This window comes from Polistes dominula, unplaced genomic scaffold (genome assembly GCF_049000335.1).
Source record: "Polistes dominula isolate Pdom_NZ unplaced genomic scaffold, Pdom_raw_medaka contig_28, whole genome shotgun sequence".
NCBI classification, from domain to species: Eukaryota; Metazoa; Arthropoda; class Insecta; order Hymenoptera; family Vespidae; genus Polistes; species Polistes dominula.
Window position 1 is genome coordinate 6,925,251 of NW_028300879.1, and position 24,404 is coordinate 6,949,654.

Below are 24,404 nucleotides of genomic sequence, written 5' to 3' on the forward strand. Positions count from 1 at the left end.
TTGTTCTCCGACCCAATATATTTAAAAATTTACAAAATAAAATGTGCATTGACTATATTAAAAATTATATAATATATATTATAATATAATCTTTTATATAATAAGTTTATATCGCGCGGATGAGTAAACGATAATTGAATGAGTTGATCAAAATAACTACTTGAAATAATTCCGCTATTCTTTATCTTATAAAAAGAAAAAAAAAAAAAGAAAAAATACTTGAGCAAAGTTCGCGACATTTCAAAGGAATACATTTAACGATATAAGAAATTTTTCAATATAAAATATATTTGTAAATACGTGTATGATAATAAATTTGACTTTCTCTTCGATTGCAAAAACCACGGAGGCAAAAACATTCGAATCTAATATTTAAACTTTGTCCTTTTACTTTTCCATTGGAAAAAGTAGCGTAAAAATTATTTGAAATAATTCAATAAATTTATGAAAAAATTAATTAATATTTATAACGACTAACGTAATTAATACGTCTTGTATATTAATGAAAAAAATTAATTAACATAACAACATTTACAAAGACGGAAATTGTGTCAAAATGATACGGTAGCGCCACGATTGTTATTGTTCGAGAAACATAACCTTCAAAAATTCATTATCAACAATTTACGTAGAACGTATTTTTGGTATTAATAAACCAAATAAATAATTTCTCAGTAATTGGAATTTATGTAAAAATGGCTGAGACTATAAATGGAACATGTCATTTAATGTGTCCTCAAAAAGAAAGATGGATGTAAATTATTTTGACATATATCAGGTTTAGTATTAATTAATGTCGTTTTTGTATCCTGCTGAAAATGAGAATAAGTTAGAGTTCTCTAACAATCTTAAAATTGGTAAATATTTGTTAGAATTAACAGCAACTAAGAATGAAGTATTGCTATAACACAACTGATAAATTCTATAAATCTTATTAATAGTAACCTTTGACTTAGATTTAAGTGTAGACCAAGAATTGTCTGTGTTTGCTAAGTTCCATAATACAACAAAACTTATACAAAAATGACATTAATTATTACTAGACTTTCTTATTAACTATTTTTTAATATTTCGATGAATTATTTAATACAATTTGAAACTCGCTTGTATTTCAAATTAATTTAGGAGAGAAAGGGAAGGCTTGCTGCATCAATTTGAAATAGATGAAAAAACAAAACATTTAAAGAAACCAAAAGCAGATCCAAACAAAATAATCAAAAGTTATTCCCGTTCAGCTGCAGGCCAAGTAATGACGGATCCAAGTTCCTTACGACCAGGACCTGTATTGTTATCTACAATTAAATATTTATTTACTAAGTATTGTGCTACTATATTTATCTTAATGACAGTTATAGGTATATAGTGTGTAATAAATATTGATATATTTTTTATACAATTTAGGATAGTAACACGCACAGATGTAGACTGGATACATGTATATGATTTCACATTTGACCGATTACGATCTATACGGCAGGATTTAGTAATTCAAAGAATTGGTACGACTATGAGTATTCAAATTTTGGAACCCATAGTACGGTTTCATACTTATGCTAGTCAAAGGTAAAACGATAATCAAAACGAAAAAAAAGAACAATCTGATTTAGTTTATCTAAATCTTATGACAATTTGCAGGCTCTGTGAACGAAATATAAATGAATTTAATTCTAAAATAAATGATCACCATTTACTGGAATGTATGACTCAATTGTTGGTTCTGTATGATACGTTAAACAGGGAAGGAAGGTTAGAAATTCATGAAAAAATAGAAGCAATTACATTGATCGATAATAGAGTCGAAATGGAAACATTGTATATTCTTCTAAACATTGGAAATTTATCTGGATTGAACAGAGCATTAATTCTTCCTAAAAAATTAAGGCACGTCACAATAAGTAAGATAAAACACATTCATCTTATTTTTTGTAATATTAATGTTTCCTATGCCTAATTTTATCATTGAAATAATATTCGATAATAATAACTAATATAAGTAGATAAATAATGAAAAATATATTTTGTAGAAATTCGGAGGAAATTAAATTAGCTACGAAGATTTCTATAGCTTGGTACTTAAAAAATTATGTACGAGTATTTCGTTTAATAGAAAAACTCCGTCCAATATTTGTCTGTGCCGTGATGTGCAATTTAAAGAGTTTGAGAAGGTATTTTATCTTTTTATTCTTATTTTACAAACACTCATTAAATCTATTTTTTGTACATTATTATAGAAATGTGTTACAAATTATGAGTTCAGGATATAATAGTAAAAATCTTACATTTCCTGGATTGAAATTACAAGAACTCCTATTATACAAAGATATAGAAAAACTTAAAAAAGACTGTGAAATATTTAATTTACAATTTATTAATGAAAATGTTTTGTTTCAAAAAACATCGTTTAATAATGAAGTATTGTTGGTGAGTATTCGATGTTTAAAACTGCAATTATTATTAATGAACATATTCGATACCAGTCTCCACAATTTCCGTTGAAATCTCAGCATCACATATTTGTGACTGTAATCAATATAAAAAATAAGTTCTAGGCTGTGGTTGGAATCTCTTCTTCGCTGCGCAGTAACGAACATGTTAAAGAATATTGCATGATTTTATTCTCTCTTACATTTTATATATTCTCGTTAACGTTTACTATACTCGTCTTCTATATTTCAGGCAAATAGCGAAATGTATTACACACCTCAAAAGTTACATAAATTCTTGCCAAATATACTTCTGGGATCTTCGTGACGACATAGTTATTCAAAAAATGGTACAATGTTCTTAAGTGTTATTAATTTTTCATTATAAAATTGTTTATTTACAATTACATAAATAATATCGTAAATAAAAATAATCATAAATAAATTTCATATCACGTACACTATATTGATTATAATGTAATGTTTACATCAGTCTATTGGGAATCGCTAGATGAGCTACTTGACGAATCTGTCGACATAACTTCGACATCTTCCGTTTCTTGTTTGTGAGTATTCATAGCTACACTCCCTTGTCCACCCACAGACATGTGGATTTCTCCTGATGGATGCCAGGCAAACTGATTTGCTTGCGAAACCGGAGGTTCTGACAATTGAAAATATATTAAACTTATTTATCTAAAATATTTGTGGGTTTTTTTTCTAAAAGACTGTACAAAGTATATACCACCAGCAGGATGACCTGTTCTGTGCAAATCTGATGGTATTCCTGGATGAGAGCCTAATACTGGCACGTTTAAAGGAAGGTCGCTTAGCCTACCTAAACATCCTAATCTCATTTCGATATCTGAAAAATATGCATTTCTTATTTACTTATTCTAAAGATAAAGATAAAGTATGAAAATACCGGTAGGATAAGGTCTTCGAGGATCTCCTTGTTGCCATGTTAATGGAGCACAAATAGCATTGGATGCACTTATTCTATGAGCAAATTTAATAAGTTCTTCTGAAGGTACAGGACGTTTATTAGCACGTGCAATAGATTGTAATTTTTGTTTAGCCTGATATATAGCGGTAGCTAATATTTGTTCAGCTTCCTTTAACTGACGTTGCAACTGTTGAATGTCCTGATCCTGTCTTTCGACTTCTGCTTTTAAGGCTTCCATTTTTAAATTGATTTTTGCTTGCTCGGCAGCTTGCTTTAAAGTACCTTTCAATTCTTTATCTTTGGCAACTAATAATTCTGTTAACTGCATATGTTCCACGCTGGATAATTTCATTGGTTTTGGAGCTATTATATTTTCTATCATTTCCCTAAATGTAAAAAGAAAAACAAAGATTTAGAAAACATTTAGATTTAATGAATACAGAGGAAACATTGGATATATGTATATATATATATATATATATATATACGTCTAATATTTACAACTTAACCCCTTTTTTTTGTATTAACTGTTTATATCGTATAACACAGTTTTCTTGGGAAATTTACTAACAGTGTTATATGAGACTAAGCTACATATGTTATTATTGTATATTTATTTATTTATCAAAATTAATAATGTATCTTACTTTGCTATTAATTCAATATCATCAATTATCGATAGAAGTACTTCTCTTGTACTTTTACTTGAAGCCATCATAAATACCCTTTATACTAATTGAAAACTTATCGAATTAAATATTTAAATTATAAATTTAATTTATTATCAATAATAAATCCTTAAAATGTTTCTTTCGCATATATGTTACATTCACAACAAAACAACGTGTTGTTGTTATTACTTCAACACTTCCGAAAAACGAGTGAACCGCCATCTTTAAATTTACCGGCCCCTTCAGAATCATAAATCATTAACATACGAACTCGTAATAAGGTATTCTTGACTATAAGTATTTAATTTAACTAGTCAGACTTTATTGTACAATACTTATAATTAATATTCAAATTAAATTAATCAACTAATTTGATTTTTTTTTAAATAGAAATTTGAAATTTATAAATTTATACCAAACTATTTAAAAAGAATTGAAATTTGTTTCCAAAATGTGTTGCTTGATGGCGTTACTGTGTCAATACTAACGAACCTATCAGATACAAATACCAGTTAGAAAAGGAAATTTTTGGTATCTTTCATTTCGCATCTTCAAATTTTATGAGCTTTGACAGATCCACGAACAGTCATAAACTCTTCTCGTTTATAATAGATATTTATTTAAGCGATAATTGTAGTTTCAATTGAGCGAGTTATAATTGTAATTAATAATGGAATCGATTATATACTAAATCAAAAATCAACACTTTATCTTAAACGTACAATAAAATTAATCATATAAATATAATGAAAAAATAAAAATTATTCATTAATATATTTGATGAGGAAATAAATGTTTATTTAATGACAAAGACTTTTAGAGAATTCAATTATGTTAATGACGAATATCATCGTTCCCAGTAAATATATATGAACAACACTCTCTGCTTATTATTCAAGAATGAATATTTCTTAATCTCGTGCAATAAAATTTGACTTTGAACTTATTTGTATTATTAGTTTTTATTTAAACTAATTTAAAATTTGCTCTTGAATAAATACTTTTTACGACTAGCAATGAAAAGAGCAACTTTATTATTATAAAATGGTGGCAAACATTTTCAACACCTGCGATATTGAAATTCTTTTCTGGATTAAGTATTTCATTGTTTACATAAGTAGATATATAATAAAACATACTATGGATAGTTAATGTAACAAGTTTTCTAATGGAAATAATGGACAGCGATGTTACCCAGTTCTTCTTTTTTCTTCTCTTCACTGCATCGAAACATTTTTAACGATAAAAATTAATATTTGAAATAATTATTTTGAATAAAGATATAAAATGAAACTTTTATCAGATCAAGCATTCGGTGCAATGTGTGGTTATGAACCAGCAATATATATAGATGGAAACAGAATAAACAGCATAGTGTTCTTAATGTCGAAGGAACTGAATTTGATAATTTTGGTGCTAAGTGTGTAGGCACCAACGCGCACATATAAATGTCCTCGTATTTGTTTAATGAATGGCTATAAGACCGGATTCCAAAAGCTTTTGTAATTTGGCAGCAATGTCCGGATTTTTTAAGTGACTGAAAAAATAAAAGAATATTAACACAGATGTCATTGATTTTTTCCTTACTGACAAAATTGATTTTATTGATATACTTGATATACTTACTCTTGTAAGGCTCGGGGATCACTCTGCATTTGTTCTAAAATTAATCTCATGGCTGGGTCTCGCAGGATACCTTGAACTTCAGGATCGGCCATCGCTCTTTTTCTAACTTCTTCAGGGTTAGAACTAACAGACACAGCACAGGAACGGTAGCCTTCCAATGCCTCGCTATTTGATGGATCCAATTCCAATGCTTTTTGATATGCCGTTAATGCTTTTCCTTGTTGTTGCATTCCTTGTAATATTTTTCCTTTTCTAATCCAGCCTTTAATAAACTTGGGATCTATTTCAACACACTTTTCACAATCTTTCAATCCAAGATCAAAAGCTGCTAATTTAGTGTAACAAGCTGCTCTATTACTATAATATTTGGGATCATCTGGGTTTCTTTTTATAGCTTCTGAATAATGTTTTATTGCTGCTGGATAATCACCATCTTTGTACTTTTGGTTACCCAATTCTTTCTCTTCTTCAGCTTTGACAGGATCAATATAAGCTTTCCTTTCTTCTTCTTTTATAATTTTATCTATGTCTGATAGTAATGTTTTAATTTCTGGCGTTCTGTGTTCAGACATAGACTTTTCATAATATATTTTGGCTTGCTTCCAGTTAGACATTTTCTTATATGCATGACCAATTCTGGTAAATGCTTTAGCTATTAGTTTAAAATCTGCTCGATTTTCTCTTCCCAAATCAATGGCCTTTTCGCATTGGCAAATACATTTGTCATATTCTTTTTGTTCAAAATAAACAGCAGCTATATTAAGCAAATAAACTATTTCTGTGGGATCAAGTTCGACTGCTTTGTTATAATGTTTAAGAGCTTCCTCAAAGTTTTTCTTCTTATAGGCCTCATTTCCTAATTTCTTTTCATTTAAAGCTTCCCTTTTTTCTGCCGGTAAATTATCCTCTTCTTTTTTTTCTACTTTAGGCTCAGGTTTCGGTTTGGGAGGTTCTGGTGGTAATTCTGGATCTACATCCATTGATTCATCTACTCCTAAAAGTACTCCAAGGGTTGTCAATATTCGTTGATCTTGAAGTTTTAAACCTAAACTTTGAGGATTATTGCGTAGCTCTTGCAGTAATTTTAAATATTCTGGATCATTGAGATAAGCTTTTGTTCTAGAGTCGTTAGCCAATTTTTTAAGAAGATCCGGATGATTAAACGGATTGAATCTAGTTGCATTTTTTTGGGCTTTAACATCTGCCAAACTGGTTTTCATTTGTGCATTCTCTGGATCTAACATCAAACCTTTTTCGTAAGCTGCAATAGATTCATCTAGCTTTCCAAGATATGCAAGAGCACTGCCCTTGCGAGAATATCCTTTCCCCCAATCAGGTTTCAAATTAACTGTTTTTTCAGCATCTTCCAAAGCCTTTTCATACAATTTAGCTTTTGCATATGCTGCTGAACGATTACTGTATAAAACATGATTACTATTATCCAAAGCTATAGCTTCTGTATAATGTTGAACAGCTTCATCAAAGCGACCTTCTTGCAAAGCAGCATTACCCTTGTCTTTTAATATAGACACCTAAACAAAATAAAGCATCATTTAAATAAAAACCGTAGTAATAAGTCATGACGTTAATCAAATATACAAATTGAATATGTTCATTTATCAATTGCAAAATTAGTATTTATATTAAATCAACTTGAATTAACTATGAAAAAAAAGTCCTAAATGAAAAATTATAAGTTTTAATAATTACACACACCTAACATCATCGTGTCGATTTATGAAAGATGACCAACGCACGTTCTAATTTACAAATATTGACGCAACTCAAAGCGAATATTGTAGAAAAACTAATAAATTAATGAAAAATATTTACCTTGTCCATAATGATCGTTCGATATGAATTAAAATAGTCGTTTGAATTATATTTAAATTCTAACTCATTCACTCAAACTCTCTTTCATATGAACAAAAATCAGTCGATGACTCGTTTTAATGCGTACCGGTGCAGGTTTCAGAAAGCTCTAGAAACGGACAACTAGCGCCACTCAGTGTTCACCGAGAAAACACTTCTACGTATAGCATGAAGTATACCTTCCTTTACATTCGACAGTATTTTCTAGCACATTCTCAAGCATCGCTTATTTCAATGTTTCTCAACCAGTGGACCGCAGAAAAATGTGAGTGGTTCACAAGAAATGTCATTTCATTTTCACTTCAAATTCAAACTGAATATCAGACAATTACATAAAAAACCCTTAAGAGTGTTTGTTCTTACCATTTTCGACTGTATACTTATATATGTCAATTGATATTTTCGGTAATGATATTCATAAAATAAACAAAGTCAATATTTCATCCAATAAATTTAGTTTTGCGCTTAATTTGCAATTAACAACATATAACATAAGACTTAATAAATTAGTAAATACTAGTTTATGGTTTTAGTTAAGTTATTCAATTATTCTTTATTATTAGTTTAATATTTTGTTAGTTTATTTACTTTTATACAGTTTCATTTATTATTCTATGTTTTCTTAATCATTCTTTGAAAAAGAAAAAAAATATATATATAATAATTAATTAATTATAATAAATATTATATAATATTATATATGCAAATATATATATTCAGTTTATTAAATGTTACAATAATTATATTTTACTATAAAAATATTCGTCTTTTTTTTAATCATATTTTTCTATCGCTACTGCATTTGGTTCGTAATAAAAATAATGAAAAAATTGATTGGTCAGCGACACGTAGTCGGTTGAGAAGCACTGGCTTATCCTTACAACAGTGTATTGTCATTCTCGCCATGTTTGATTTGAAGAAAATTATTGTACAAAGCATTTATTTGATCATATTAATAAACTATTACCTTTCCTTATTATGAAATTCCTTTAGCATTGATATCTTTTTTATCGCTTGCATTGATCCAATAAATTTAGTTCGATAATTTGATGCAATTGTTGAACAATCGATATAAATATATTTATTTATTCTAATTGTGAGACTGATAAATGTTTATTCCGACTTTATATTTGTCCTTCATATAGATTACTTCATAAGCATGTATATGTTTACCGTGCTCTATTTTCAATTTATAATGCATACACACATGTACATATTCTTTACGTAATGATAATTTTCTAATCTATATCATACCGATTTTGTGTCTTCTTCTTTTTTTTTCTTCTACTTTAAATATGCGTCGTAATACTTGTCGATATATTAGTATAAAAAGATCGTGTTTTCTTGTTTTGTCTTACTACAATATAAAATATAAAATAAATATTTATCAATTTTAATGCGCGTCCAAAATAATTTTAAAATCCAATTTTTTTTAGCACAATATTCAGTTTTCCTCATTTTATTAGATTTTTCTTGCATTTTATTTATCATGATGTTTTATGAAAGCTACTTTTTATTGATGACGTTTCGATGATAATATTTATTACAAACAACAAGAACAAAAAAGAACTTGTTGCATATTACAAATAATTTTAGTATTTTTGAACGACCTTTTAAGATCTATATCTTTGTAAGTACAAGTACATACTCGAAAATATTCACTTCAAGTATTATGTAAAAACATCAATTTTTATCGGCTATCTATTTGTGGATAAGATATTAAAACAATCATAAATTACTTAACAAAGCTATGCGATTTGTTCATGCTATCGTTTTCTTTGTTAGTTGGTATTTCCGACAATAAACTGAAGCAACTGGGGTTTTCCAGACAACTCTCGACCTGTTGCGTACTTTTATTTGTTCTTTAAAGTCTATTGACCCTGATCGCGAAGGTTACTATATATATACATATACAATTTATTGACATTTAAATGAGATCTTAATATACAAGTTTTAAAATCTCGAAAATAACTTTGAAGGAATGTCGGCTCATATAAAAAACAAAATAAATTAAAGCAAAGAAAAAAAAATGTTTCCCATCTAAGAAAACAATGAAAAATGTTCGAAAATTGAAGACAATTAGAACATTGTATAAACTATTTATTGCGCGTTATCATATTTATATTCATAAATTGTAATCGTAATAAAAAATAAAATAAACATTGACGCTTATTTTTTCGCGATAAAATAGGAAGCGACATTACCGATCTGATAATATTATATCAGAACTGCACGTGCTCGGTCGTATATGTATTTAGAACGGTTTTAAGGCCGGCGATACATGTAAAATAAAAAAAAATCGAATTTTTTTTTTCATAAATAGTTAATTTACCATCTTAAAAATATGCCTGTAAATTTTTAGAATGAAATTTGCATTATTTATCGATTAAAAATTTATTTAAGTGCTCCGCCTCAACTCGGCGCTAGACGCGAACGCTACACTTTGAACGCGTTTTTCTCGAAACGACTTTTTTCAAACTATGGTGAAAGATAACTCAAAAAGGTTTCAACCGATTCTTATGAAATTTAGCACACATTTTCTTTATAGTATTAGCTTCTAGTTGAACCTCAAGAATGCCACAAACATTTTCAAAAATTGCAATTTTTAACCCAAAAACCGTTGAAAAAAAAGGTCAAGAATCAGACTTTTTTGCCAGAGTCGTGCCAATGTACAATTTTTTGACTTTATTGTTTTTTTCTTGGTTCAACTAGAAGATACATGTTTTATGAAAACGCTCCGACCCTTCTTTTTGATTTCAAATTGCTGTAACTGAAGCTAAAAATCACGCCGATTAATGCCTTTTGCCGCGAGGGCCTCAGGAGATTGGTTACTACGGCGGCCATTTTGAAAAAAAAAATTTAAAAATATCAGATTCTTATATTTTAATATGTAATGAATAAACATGCTTCATCGTTTCAAAACGATTCATTTATTTCATCCATTAAAATGGATTAAAAATGGATTAAAAATGATTTAAAAATAAGCCTCTGAAAAACGGTCAAAATTTAGGCGTTTACATGTATCGTCGGCCTTAAATTTGCGAAAATAACATGAATCGTGATAAATAAAAAATAACTTCAAATCTACTCGATGTGTGAATATATTAAGATATTTGAATATGGCCGAGGCATAACGTAGAAATAGCTATTCAAGTACTTAAGCATAAGTATATATATGTACTTCTCTTTTGCGTGCTATCGACGAATCATCATCATCATCATCATCATCATCATCATCATCATCGTCATCATTTTCTGTGAACGAAAGGAAAGACTATTATTAAAGTTCGTACTTTCTACATTCAAGAGAAACAGTAGATGATTCGTGCAAACTTCCTCCTCCTTCTCTAATCCAAAAATATAATTCTAAAGGTTCAAGCGGCAGAGTCTGTAGACCAAACTCCCCCAAAAAGGAATAAGTTAAATAAATTCTTGGAATATCTAGACCATTACGCATTGAGCTTTCACTCAAAATAGATTTAAAAGATGAACAGTCTACCTTACATTTTGTTTTTTATAAATTATCGTGTAAAATTGATACCAACTTTCATTGTTTGAAAAAAGTAACAAACAGTAAATGACAAAAATAAAAAAACCTGAATATATAAGACACCCCCTTTACATCGTAGGGCCTTTTATTACTAAAAAATAATTATGGACGTTTAACAATAAGTCTGTTTTATGTTATCATATAATTTTCGTTCATCAATTTCTTTCTTTCTTTCTCTCTCTCTCTCTCTCTCTCTCTCGCATCGTTCTTTCATACAATTATTATTAATATTATTTAATTAAATATTTAATTAATCTATTAAACGTTTCTAAAAAGGAAGTGAAAGTAGAGTTATATATTTACAAATAGAGAAGACTGATGGCGTATTAAATGGTGTAGTAATGTAAATATGAAGATATAAATCATCTCCTAAGGCATTGCTAGATCCACATTAGGAATCAAAGACATTTGATAAATATCACACCTAAATGTTATTAATCTTTTACGGGCATTACTAAAACACATTAAACATATTTATGTACACTAATCTACCTAATGATGATAGATATAATTGATTAATCTTATTTTAATTGAATGTACATTGAGTCCAATCCTATATGTTCGGGTGCACAAAAAAATTCACGCAAAAAAAAAAACGAAAATAAAAATTTCGAGAAACAATCGAGATTATCTTACGATTTTTTTTTACTTTCACGATAGTATGTTTATATATATTATATATTTATGTACATTACGTAAGATTTACAAAGAATATTCTCAATAATTCGAGGATTAATAAGCGTAAATATATTTTGTGGTGTGTGTGTGTATATATATATATATATATTATCGCACATATTAACCCATATTATAACGTTATTAATGGTTTTTGCCATAATTGTTGTAATTATTCTATGGCACAAAAGGACTAATCGTTTGATGAGCGTACATTTTTCAATATATGAAAAAAATCAAATAAAAAAAAAAGAAATGAAAGTGGAACCCACATGTGACTGAAATGAAACTTGTTAAATTTCCCCTGCCGTTTCCTGTAAGTTTTGCCAGATCGATATTTCTGTTTCTCCCATATCACTCAAATAACATGCTTCCCTCAAAGCTTTCACTTTCCGTATCGCTTGAAAAGTTTCGGAACCCTTCCAAAAGAAGTTCCACTTAAAAAATAGAACAATCTTAAGTAACGATAATTTACTATTTATTCCGTGTTATCCTTTACATTTGGTACTGAATATAACTTTTAAAACAAATAAATGATGAAAAAATTCTACACGGAATTATTCAAACCAAAAACGAAATTACTTTTTAACAAAACTCTCCTTAAACTCGTAAAATACGTGTTACAATATAAAACTATAAATATATATAAATTAATTACTTTATATATAGATATTATCAATTTTTTCAATAAAATATATTAATCTTGAAAATAAACAACACGTATTTTTTTAAGACAAATGAAACCCCTTCTTTCTTTCTAATAACCGCGTTTAAATTTAAATAACAATTTAAGTTTATTTCTCATTAAACGATGAGGTCTTCTGTCCCATTTAATATGTGAATACAAAAATTCAATAGCTATTTGGGCAAAATAATTTGTTATCGTATATAAAGTAGTCTATTTTTTCTCGTAGATTTGTTTTTCAGACGTCGTGAGATTTTTTCTTTCGTTCGTTTGCTTGCTTGATTGCTTCATTCGTTGTCGAATATTTTATTCGTTTTATTTTCGTTATAATATATCGTTCATTTCTCTTCTTGAATCTACCTTTTCGTATTTATCATTATACATATAACGTATTTGACGTCGTTGATCCTCTTTTTTTAAACATTCGATGAAGTTATCTTAATTGTTCCATTGATGATAACAAAATGCGAGGAAAATATTGATTACTATTACGTAAAATCAAATAGTATGTATTCCTCCATAAAAGAAAAAGAAACAAAAGATCTCGAATTTGTTCACGTATAAAAACGCAGCAGATCGTTCATTAAAATTTATTTGTACTATAAAAAAAAAAAAAAAAAAAATATAAATTTCATCACATTTAATGAACTATCGATTCATCGTCAAATGTTTAATTATTTTTTGTTTATATAACAACCTCGATATAATAAAAACATATAGTTACGTATACGTTTCGATAGGAATTATAACATTACATGTGTCACACGTATTAAATACATTCCCACCGTGTGAACTTTTCGTTTAGGTTATTTAAAATTTTCACTACTTATTTATGGGTTCATCTTAACTCATGAGGCTCGAACGTTAAAAGTCATTGAAAATCTAATTCGGCAACGGAACGTGTTAAAACATACAGATCTAAAAGTTTTCATTGAACGTAATTTTCCCATTCTAATTTTACATTTTCTATTCGCTTCTCCACTTTTTTCATGTTTTGACGTTGTTTCTTATTTATTGTTTTTTATACTCCTACTCCTACAATATTTTGTTGTCGGTGCCTTGTAATCAACGGTAGATAATCGTCGGGCTTGTCATCTTCGTCATCGCTTTCCTCAGAATCGGATTCAGGAAGAGGTTGTGGTGTTGCCCCAAGTCTGACCAGTTCCCTCGCAAGTTGTCCGTCCAAGCAAAGTGCAATTTGATAAGCTGTAATGCCTGCATATGTCGGGGCATTCAAACAAGGCCTGCATTCGTGCAGTAGGAAGGCTATTACTGATCGACAACGTCCTTCAACAGCAAGATGAAGGGCTGTTTTGCCTGAGAGTGCTTCACGTGCTTCAAGATCAGCTCCGAGTCTTAGCAACAAACGTACAAGCTCGACCTGACCACCGGAAGCGGCTATGTGTAGACACATCTCTCCTGAAAAATAAATAAAGGCGTTGTTAGAAAATCGCTATTTTTCTTATTATATATTATTCTTTAATCTAATTTTACTTATATCGCTTATAAACTAATTTAATATTATTCTACGAATCAAAATATAAACTAAAATAAACAAGGCTCTAACAAAAGAACTTTTGTTGCTGGGTCTTTACAATCTTCGTAAACAGTTACACTACTATTTCCATTCAGTATTGCGTCAACATTTGATAATAGTAAAAATGATACAATATGTTAGAAATATTATTAAAAAAAAATAAAAAAAATAAACAAAACCGCAAGTAGCTATTTTTCTATCCTTGGTACAAACTTTAATGTAAGACCTTTCATATGTTTTTTCCAAGTGGTATTAACGAGATACGCAAAAAGATAAAAGCCACGTCACTCGTTGGTTGAACGAGCAATAATTAGAGAAATAATGAAACATCGAATATCATTTGTATTTCATTTTTGAATATACCATTTTAGATTTCATTTGACTATACGTAAAAGAGTGGATGGGAAATTGAAGAATGAATTGTGAAAAAGGGTAGAAGGGAAGAAGGGTGTACATTTAATTTGGAACGATCGCAATCGGCATCACATGCCTTTAGAAGATATAGATAGAACTAGGAAGATGCCGGTGAATCATTGTCGACGGAGATTTGGCCGAAGTCCCGGGGTCCAAACTAGGCTTGTACCGATCAAAGTGACCACTAAAATTAGATCTTCCCAAGTTAGCGTGCCGGCGGCGACGACCGCGCATTGGCGGAATTAAATCGAAAAACACATGAGACTATATACATATGTGCGTATGATAAAACAACAATAATTGAGGATAAAGATATCTCATGGAAATTACGTTGAGTTACGTGTGTATATTTGTGAGATGATACACCTACGTACGTACAAAAATTCATCTTCATAAATAAAATAAACAAAATAACAAATAAAAGAAGAAAAGAATGATAACAAATTGTTCGCTTGAAAATTAGAATAAACTAGAATAATTGATGTTACAGATTTTACATCATTAAACTGTTAATTAGATCAAACATCTGAACACTTTTCTTCTCTTTCTCCTCATGGGACATTTCAAAAAATATTGAGTGAAATAATAAGACCAGTGATTCGGTGTTTCTATTCTTAAAATCAGAATGATACACTTTGATGATCCACCATCGTCTACACCATTGTGGGGTTTTCCAAAGCCGCCAACTGATGCAAGAATAGCATGGCACGTAAATAGTCTAACAAGTATTTTTAAATATCAGAAAACATCTGCTTCTTTTCCTTTTGTCTCAGCGCCTCTCTCTCTCTCTCTCTCTCTCTCTCTCTCTCTCTCTTCCTTTCTCTCTTTCTCTCTTTTCATGATGTAACGCACGCGTTCCCTCCACGATATGTCAAAATACTATAAAAACATTCTTTTTTTTCTGTTCTTACAAATATTCTAAATGTATAAAAGAACTTTTATCGAATTACTTATTACAAGGATAGTTAGATCAAATTTACATGGAAAACTAAAGTAAGCAAGATAAAAACTGAAAAGAATATTCTTATTGCAGTTCTCTCTATTATAATTAATAAGTTTAATTTAAATTAAAAATAAATGATTATTATATAACACTTAATCCATCGCTAATGATAAAAGTGGATGACCATTTTTTATTAAGTTTTGTAATAATTCCAAATCTAGAAAATGGAATAAATTATGTTAAGTATATATTGTAAAGTTAAAACCCGAAAAGCTGATTAATTGGTTAGCTGTCAATAAAGTGTAAGAGAAAATAAATACAAAATAAATTATTACGTTAATTTGTCATGGAAATTTGATCATTATTTTAAATTGTCGATTGCGAAAAGATGATGCACGTGTAAAAGAAGTAAAGGTGGTACGATCGTGAGGTATTACGTTATGTGGGAATTCCAAGAAATTTACAAAATATTCTCTCAATATTTCCCGTTGAAATATATTCTCCTCTAACGGCTGTTTAACGCTTGGAAATTATGTTTTTTGCATTATCTGTCAACTTGAAAAAATGAAAAATACTAAAAAAAGAGAGGCAAACTAGAAAAATCACAAAGAAGGGCACCCATAAAAAAAGAGTTAACACTTAATGGACGAGTCGAATCTGCTCTGTCTTTCCTAGTTTCCGGCCATTTTTCAGGAGAATTAAATAAACATGAATATATGGATTTAAAGCGTTGTAGTTTTATTAAATCAATTAAATTTTTTATAATATTTTACAACGGTATTTATACCTGTAACTGATGATATCATGAAAAAATAACAATGTGCATAAAAGAAAACCCTAATGCAACATACTAAAAATTCATGGAAAAACATAGATCTACGTGACCTGTCCTAGGAAGTCACAAAGGAAAAACGTAAATCTACGGGGCCCGTCCGTTAAGTGTTAAGAGAAAGCAAGCGTATTGTGTTGTGCTTGGTTAGGTGATTTGATTAGAGGGGAAAGAACATACTCGACAATGGGAAAATCTAATGACTAAACTTTGGAATGTGATAACTTTAAGAACCTTGTATTTCTTAGAGAATATTTTTTTTTTTATTATTATAATTATTATTATTTATGTTTTTTCAAAGCCGACCTTCATTTATATTTGCGGTTAATAATACAATTCTAATATGAAATTACGAAATATAATTGATCTGATAAAATATGTTAGAGTTAATTGTTATTCATAACCCTGCAATCGAGTCATCGAAAATGTGGTCCGGATGCGTCCTAACGCCCACTCACAACAAATAAATAAATAAATAAATAAATAAATGGACAAAAACATGACAAACAAGAAGTAATAAATGCAAGTGTAATCTTTTATTGTATTTAACTCGTCAATATTTTTTCCGTAATTTGGTTGTAACACTTATTTGCGTCGATATGCCGTCGTCACGGTCTTTAGGGATTTCCCAGAGCGATTGAAACACGCTGTACTCGTCATTACGACACATATAATGAAGAAAAAACAACTTTCGAGACGATTCGTGATCGGTATCATTCACTACTTGTGACAATAATGATCGAAATATTATCTAACAAATCAAATCTGATCTTATATATATATATATATACACACTCAATATATATATATATTGAGCCAAGTAAGACAATTTGAATTATTCACGCGCGTACGTCATAATTACAGGTGAGTGCTATTGCACTCACTGATTATGACAGTGAATGGTAGACCAAAAAATTGATTTTATCATTTATTTCACAATATAAATAATATTTTAATATTAAATAAATTATAGAATCTATTATTTTGTAATTTTTAACTAACTTCACTATTATAATTACCGAAATATATATCATCGTCCAGGAATTTTATTGTAAATTCCAAATATGCGTTTAAAAGAATTGGTCTTTTTTCTTCGTTTTCAAACAATAGTTTTATTTATAATTAGTAACAATTTTTCATAGAAAAACCAGTATAAAAAGTAATAAAATTTCCTCATTAAATTTTTTTGGTATGGTCTTGTAAATGTGTTCGCGCGCGCAAAAGAGAGCGAAAGAGAGAGATAGAGAAAGAGAGAGAAAAGAAACGCCAGATGGTACATATGTTCGTCGATGAAATCATGGGAAATCCACGAATGTGCTCGTATAATCGACAAAGGCAACAAATGATTCTCGAGACAATTTAAAACGTATAAAGATTATAATTTTCTTAATGTTCTATTCTTCCAATGCAATTTTATATTTTCCTTGGTAAGATTTTCTATTTGTAGTGTAGTTAAAATAAATTAAAATAAATTAAAATAAATTAAAATATATATGAAATAAAATAAAATAAAATAAAATAAAATAAAATAAAATAAAATAAAATAAAATAAAATAAAATAAAATAAAATAAGTAAACAAAATAGCGTTAGAAGAAAAGTATAGAGTGCAGCGTTAGTGCGTTATTTTTGGAATAATTTGAATTACAAAATAAGGAAACGTAACGTATGTTGTGTAAGATACAATGTTATCAAATTTGATCAATTGCAATAATTGCAATATAAACTTATTTTAAGAATTAAAAAATATTAAAGCCATCACTTACCGTCATAATTTCTCTGTTCTAAATTTTGTGGCAGTGCTGGAATCTTGTTGCCAGGTAGAAAATAATTTCTTTCCACAGGAGTCAAGGGATCGGTCAGAGCTTTAGCGCAACTCAAATCGCCGGTTGCGCATGTAAGATGAAGTGCCGTGTTACCCCGTAAATTCCTCAAGGAAGGATCCGCACCTGCCAGGATAAGACGTCTGACGATTCTTGGTTGGCGAGTTAAAACGGCCAAATGTAATGGAGATTGACCGTCATCATTAAGAATATCTAACAAACACGGATGAGGTGCCATTCTTATGAGACAAAAGGCGGCCTCCAAAAAGCCTTGTACAATGGCGATATGTAGTTGCCTATAAACAAATAAACGAACAAAATTCATTTCCAATATATATATAATCAAAATGAATTGGACAAATAAATTAATCTTAATTCTTCATTTTTATTTGATAAAATAAGCACTTTTAAGCTCTCATGTCAGCCATAGTCGCTATCTCTGAATGAACAGCGCCAAAGACGCTCAGCTCTATAGTCATTGTTTCCTAATAATGCACATTCATGGTCTTTTTTATGCATATGTTTCTTATTCAGAATTTTTTTCTCAACAAAAAACGACTCACGCATTGTGCTCCTCAGTAAAAGGGTTAATTATCATAAAATCAAAAAATTGAAAGACACGTGTAAAATATAATATATCATTCGTTTAAATATCAATTATATAAATGAAAGAGAAAAATTGAGAAATTGGTTTTTTACTTAAACAAGTCGAATTATTAAAAAGAAATAATCGTAATAAAATATTAACAATTCTAAATGTTTAATGAGATCAAAATTGAAGTAAACATTATCAAAAACAATAAGTAATAGTCTTAACAATATTGAATTATCAAATTCTTTTATCATTCATTTTCGGTAATTTAAAATTCATGAAAAAATATATATTTGTTAACGATGATCGTTCAATGACCTCTTTTTTCAAATACTTCAATCATAAATCTACATTTTTTGATAATATCGCTCATTTGAAGGTATAATTATAATTCAACATATGAATTACGTGGCCATAAAAAAGAATCATCGGTGACACGATAAATACACTTTAAACGTCTCATTTTCTCTTTCGTAATTCATCAAGTTGATTTAATGAAATTATTACAATATTTATTTCTTCATTTCTTCATACAGAATTTCGTAAGTGCATGCTTTGTACTTATATAATACGATGATATTACAAATGGGAAAAACCGAAAACAAATATTTCGTATCATTATTTCCTTAATGATTCAAATTTAGTATCTACGATTTGTAGCATAAGGTGTCAACACACCTTATTAAATATTTGACATTTGATAAATATTTGAAAAGGAGCCAGAGGAAGAAGCAGAGATAGAGGACAAATTACAAAGAGAAGAAAAGGATAAATCTAAAGAAACATGTTGTGCATAAAACCTTGTTAATAATAACCATATTGTATCAATAAATAAAATATTAAATGAGCTTAATTCTTTCAATTTATAACTATTTGTTCATACTATTAGGAATACCAACTGACTGGTCATTTATTGTTTTCATTTTCATTAAAGTCCGAGATAATCCCAGCAAGTCAAATTTTAACGTTGCGGTCCCACATCTCCAGATATTTCTAACAAAATATTTCTATCATTACAGTTAAAAAGGTATTCTAGTCTAGAATTTTCAAATATTCGATTTATTTTTCTTTTTTAAAAGTATAGATGTTAAAAATATGTCTATAGAAAAAAACATTTACAAAGTTGTAGGATCAGGTATATCGCTCCGACGCACATTGTGAAATTTTAATTTTTATTATTTAAAAGAAAAAATAAAATTTCAGCATTTTTTTCATTATAGTTCTTGCCATGATAACTTTTCTAAATAACAATTTAGTTTGCTTGTTTCACAAACCCCAAAATCATGTCAATCTACTACACATCACTTGTTTTCCATGGCCATATTTAAATCGCCAGAAGAAAAAATAGATAGTAAATAAAAGGGATAGTAAAAATATTAATAATTTGTTTTATATCAAACTTTAAAAAAAGCCGAAATTATTGCTCTCTAGACTAGAATATTCTCTTAAAATGTAAATTGAATATTTTTAATTTGAAAACTGTGAATTTTCCAAGAATTTAATTTCATTAATGGAAATTTCTCTGATTTGTAATTTGATAAAAATAAGTTTTTAGATTTCTTGAAGGATTTAATTTCATTTGACATGTGAGTAATTCTGGGAATATTGTTAGACATATGTTGAAATATTACTTGATAAGTAAATTTAAGCTTATAATATAGAATGTAGTCGCGCGCGTCATCAATCAATCAATCAATATATATATAACTTTCATAATAAGTATATGTATAACGATATTGTCAGTTGTTATTGTAAATGTATTTAGAATAATCTAGAAATTTCGAAAAGGATTGACGGAAGCGATTAGGACCCCCCCATCACCCCATTGGTGGGGTGAATGTATATATAAGTACGGTGAAAAGGGCAGCAGTAGACCTTCTTGATTAACAACATATATTGGCATTATATGTAAAAACCTAATATGTTTTATTAAAATGATTATATCAAATAATCATCATCATCGAATAAAATAAATATTATCATAAGATCTATGTAATTTTATATACTAATAATTGCATAAGTTGCTTCTACATGTTTAAGGATTTACAACCGGAAGTATCAAACCTCTTTAATCAATTCGCACATGTTTAACGTAACAAATGCTGCTCTGTGACTTTAATAAAATGATACAAAAAATTTAAGAATATTTTTTTAATTCACAATAAAAAAACTACAAAATTTTTGCCTTTTATTTATTATGTTTCGTTCATATTTTAGCTTTATGATCACGTAATTATTTAAATATCTACAAAATTGTTGAAATTGCGAGCTGTTCGAAGGTTTGCTTATACTAATATTTCATCAAAACTTTCAATGTATTTTTCTTCAAAAATTATTAACATAATTCGTTTTTGGAATATTGGAAAATATTTTTTTGTTTCGTAAACTGAACGATAAACTTTATAAAAATGAATTTTTCTTTTTTTTTTTTGTATCTAAAAATAATGTTATCTTTGAAAACAGTAGTTGCTTATATAAAACGTTCACCCTAGAATTTTTATCAGTTAAGAAGAGAGAGAAATAGAGTAAAGAACGGGAATAAAAACGTGTCATATACCTAACCATAATTTTTTTCTTCTTTTATTTGCTGATCAAATTTCTCTTTTAGGAGTCTTTCGAAAAATAAGCAAGAAATAAGCAAAACGATCAAAGTTTGAAAAAAGATAATAAACATATTCATGTTAGTTGAAAATAATTAATCATTATAAGCGAATGTTTCAATCAAAAAGTATTCAAAAGTAAATACGTGTACGTGTTCAAATAAATTGACATTAGTTAGAAAATTATTAGTCATCGCTAGATTTATTGAAACATATTCATATGAAAAAAATCTTAACTAGAAAAAGTACATGGTACTAATGTGAATGGAATGATTCATAAAATATAGAAAAAAAAAAAACAATAAAGAATACCAAAAAAAAATTAACGAAATGACGTTCCTAACGACCTATGCACTGATAATTTATCAATCTAATTTTCCTTATTTGAGTCGTTCAGTGCACACATCGATTAACTCCATAAAACAAAAAGTTTAGAAATGCGATTAAATAATGTATATTGTATATTACTTATTATTCAATGGCCAAAAAAATTTTATCGTTTAATGGTGTTAATCTTTATTATTCAGGAAAGTTATTATAAATATAAAAAGTTATAACTATACCAAGTGCTTTGACACCTAAATTTAAGATTTTTCAAAAAGTTCAGTTAATCGATGTGTGCACTGAACGGCTCATTTGTCGATCGATGACCTCTCATATCAATATTATTAAATAAAAAACTTATTTTTAAAAATATAATCCTTCAAAGTCCAAACATAAGAAAAGTTTCCTAAACCATTCCAAAATGCAACATGAAAAATCTTATTTTTCAAAGTTCCTACGTAAGAAATTCTTTCTAACCTATTCTAACCTATTTACATGTATATATTTTGCTAAATATTGCCATTAATACTTTACACAATATTTTCCTAGAAAAATTTCATTTACAATTTCTTAAAAAGATAAATGAAATCGTTGTGGTTTGTTTTTGTCATTATGTTATGAACTGAAAATGATTTGTATTTAAAATAAAAATAGCACCGGAGCTGAACATAAGATCTCCAGTTTAAAGACAAATTTTAAATGGCTTCGCTCCGTCAATGTAAAGAATTAAGATCAAATAATGTCGAATAAATTGGTAAAATGATAAAAAGTAAATATTAAATAAATAATCAATTGAATAATGAAAATATAAATAAAAACAAATAAACTTACGTGTCTCCTTCATTATCCTGCGTGTAATAAAGCTGCCAAGGCTCCTCGATAAATCTTTTTTGTCGATTTTCACGAATTTCAATATTATTGTCAATGATTGGGGATGCATAGTCTCCTTGATGATGTTGTTGTTGATTAATAATATTTTGTTGATCTGGGCTTAGAGGTGCAAGTTCAGTGATAGGCTCGACTTGTACTTTTCCACTTGCTAAAGGATTCAAAGTAACTTGTTTGAGGGACAGTTGGCTCAAGCTTTCGCTTAGGCCAACATCTACGCCACTGTCAGCTCTCATTGGTTCCGTTTTTACGACACTGAAATCTCCTGCAACGTCCAACTCCGAGCGTTCGAGCTCGGAGCTGAGTTGCAAATTTCCACTGGAAAGAAATCCAGAATCAATGCGATCCGAATCCTCAGTTTCTTTCTTCCAATTCTTCTCGGCGATATTATCTGCAACATTATCCCGATGTTCCGTCTGTTCAACTTTCCTATTTGATGATGAGTACCACATTTTCTTTTTCTTTCTCTTTCTTTTCCCTGTTCTCTTTATTGCTACTTTCACCTTGGGTTTTTCCTCTTTCTCGTTTTTATCAACCAATAACAGTAACAGTAACAACAACAACCAACTAACTAACAACCAACAACAACAATAACAACAAAACACGCGACGTTTACGTATACACTATATATATATATACATATGTTATATTATATAAATATATGTATATGTATGTGCTTTAGGTTATGTACGCATTTATATTTCGTTACAATCGTGGGTTGTAGTATCACGCACGATAAAAGAAAGAAAAAAGAAAATTTCTAATTATTTAATTTCGTACTTGCGATGATAAAGAACAAATTTATCGAACTTGCCGCTTAGTACGTCGCGTTATTATACGTATTAAGTTTAATTTCGTCGTAGTCGTTCGCGTTAGACGCACCGAACCGTGTGAGTATACGTTTCTCGGACGATGCGTTTCGTTCACCGTTTATCCTCAAACAGCTGCCACTACTGCACTTCTCTCAGACACCACTCGTTTCCTTTCGTACCCACCCCTTCGTCGCATTCTTCGCTCGGCCTAATCCGGTCAAGTTCGGCTGCTCTCGTGCTTACCCGTCGGACACCGTGTGTCGTCGTATCTTCGTCTGTTCAGATTAAACGTCACGTATTCGGACACTTTCGAAGCAAATAACCAAAATATTGTTTAACTCTTACTGACGATAAACAGTTTGACTTAATTTATTTTATTTCTCTCTAAATGTTTCCGTCAAAAGTTATTAATCAAATGAGGTTGTTTTCAAATAACGAAAAGAGATGACAAATTTAAAATACTAGCAACCTGCGCGTATAGTTGATTCTACGTACAAATGCTTGTGTCCACTGAACATAGACACGTTGCGCACAGGAGAAATAATTGGCGATCGTAGTGCCACGGACGGGAATTTCTTAGACTTGCCGTGAAACAGGGTAGGGGCGGGAAAACCCATCTGAACCGGACAGGGTCGCCCTCAACAAACCCAAATGTTTCGATAAGAAAAGAATTTGAATCTCATTAGCACGATTTCACCATTTATGTAGCAAGGAATTGTTATATTATGGATATGTTAGCTTTCCTTTTTTTCTTTTTTTGAATACTTTAATCCATTATCTTGTAATTCAACAAATATTAACGGATCGACCGTATAGTATAATCAAAAAATCTTAACTTTGATTTAACACACACAAATCCGTTATTTTTATTCTTAAAAATTTCCGGATTATAACTGAAAAATAACCAATTATTAATATATAATGTCATTATAATGTCATGTCACGAATAATAACAATATTTTAATCAAATGAACATAAAATGGACAAATTTTTGATCGATTGTCGTTTTAACTTTATACATCATTTTATATTAGCCAAACCGAAGATAAACAAAATGATGGACCACACCAATCACGATTCATAACTGATCATAATCTAATTAACTGATCGATCTTATCTGTGGTTGGCTTCTAATATACTCAAATTTACTATAAATTTAACATAAAATGTTTTCCTTAGATAAAACCCGAAGATCA

General features: G+C 29.2%; 4 protein-coding genes across 4 annotated transcripts; 1 reads left to right on the top strand and 3 right to left on the bottom strand.

The window, feature by feature from the left end:
- Nucleotides 1–567: 567 nt before the first annotated feature.
- Nucleotides 568–2,882, top strand: LOC107068795 (SAC3 domain-containing protein 1). The gene is made up of 7 exons (XM_015325554.2): nt 568–754; nt 1,126–1,317; nt 1,402–1,563; nt 1,636–1,881; nt 2,025–2,165; nt 2,232–2,421; nt 2,677–2,882. The coding sequence occupies exons 1-7, from the start codon at nt 696–698 to the stop codon at nt 2,749–2,751; spliced, it is 1,065 nt and encodes a 354-aa protein (XP_015181040.1). The 5' UTR covers nt 568–695; the 3' UTR covers nt 2,752–2,882.
- On the bottom strand, nt 2,782–4,287 carry MED4 (mediator complex subunit 4). Its single transcript, XM_015325556.2, has 4 exons — nt 4,017–4,287; nt 3,349–3,755; nt 3,169–3,288; nt 2,782–3,087 (listed from the first exon to the last, which is right to left on the bottom strand). The coding sequence occupies exons 1-4, from the start codon at nt 4,085–4,087 to the stop codon at nt 2,918–2,920; spliced, it is 768 nt and encodes a 255-aa protein (XP_015181042.1). The 5' UTR covers nt 4,088–4,287; the 3' UTR covers nt 2,782–2,917.
- A 529-nt stretch (nt 4,288–4,816) lies between these two features.
- Stip1 (Stress-induced phosphoprotein 1) lies at nt 4,817–7,650 on the bottom strand. The gene is made up of 3 exons (XM_015325553.2): nt 7,500–7,650; nt 5,667–7,198; nt 4,817–5,577 (listed from the first exon to the last, which is right to left on the bottom strand). Exons 1-3 carry the CDS (start codon nt 7,506–7,508, stop codon nt 5,505–5,507), a joined length of 1,614 nt encoding a protein of 537 aa, XP_015181039.1. The 5' UTR covers nt 7,509–7,650; the 3' UTR covers nt 4,817–5,504.
- A 3,489-nt stretch (nt 7,651–11,139) lies between these two features.
- Nucleotides 11,140–23,724, bottom strand: cact (NF-kappa-B inhibitor cactus). Its single transcript, XM_015325572.2, has 3 exons — nt 22,340–23,724; nt 17,936–18,288; nt 11,140–13,867 (listed from the first exon to the last, which is right to left on the bottom strand). The coding sequence occupies exons 1-3, from the start codon at nt 22,846–22,848 to the stop codon at nt 13,470–13,472; spliced, it is 1,260 nt and encodes a 419-aa protein (XP_015181058.1). The 5' UTR covers nt 22,849–23,724; the 3' UTR covers nt 11,140–13,469.
- Nucleotides 23,725–24,404: the final 680 nt, after the last annotated feature.

Excerpts from the sequence above, each read along its gene's own strand:
- LOC107068795 (XM_015325554.2), top strand. The coding sequence starts at position 696 with ATGGCTGAGACTATAAATGGAACATGTCATTTAATGTGTCCTCAAAAA. Across the intron at positions 755-1,125 it reads CCTCAAAAAGAAAGATGGAT|GAGAGAAAGGGAAGGCTTGC; the intron begins GTAAATTATTTT and ends AAATTAATTTAG. Across the intron at positions 2,422-2,676 it reads TTAATAATGAAGTATTGTTG|GCAAATAGCGAAATGTATTA; the intron begins GTGAGTATTCGA and ends TCTATATTTCAG.
- MED4 (XM_015325556.2), bottom strand. The coding sequence starts at position 4,087 with ATGATGGCTTCAAGTAAAAGTACAAGAGAAGTACTTCTATCGATAATT. Across the intron at positions 3,289-3,348 it reads TCGAAGACCTTATCCTACCG|ATATCGAAATGAGATTAGGA; the intron begins GTATTTTCATAC and ends CATATTTTTCAG. Across the intron at positions 3,088-3,168 it reads AACAGGTCATCCTGCTGGTG|AACCTCCGGTTTCGCAAGCA; the intron begins GTATATACTTTG and ends TTCAATTGTCAG.
- Stip1 (XM_015325553.2), bottom strand. Across the intron at positions 5,578-5,666 it reads GATCCCCGAGCCTTACAAGA|TCACTTAAAAAATCCGGACA; the intron begins GTAAGTATATCA and ends TTATTTTTTCAG.
- cact (XM_015325572.2), bottom strand. The coding sequence starts at position 22,848 with ATGTGGTACTCATCATCAAATAGGAAAGTTGAACAGACGGAACATCGG. Across the intron at positions 18,289-22,339 it reads CAGGATAATGAAGGAGACAC|GCAACTACATATCGCCATTG; the intron begins GTAAGTTTATTT and ends ATTTGTTTATAG. Across the intron at positions 13,868-17,935 it reads AGAACAGAGAAATTATGACG|GAGAGATGTGTCTACACATA; the intron begins GTAAGTGATGGC and ends TTTATTTTTCAG.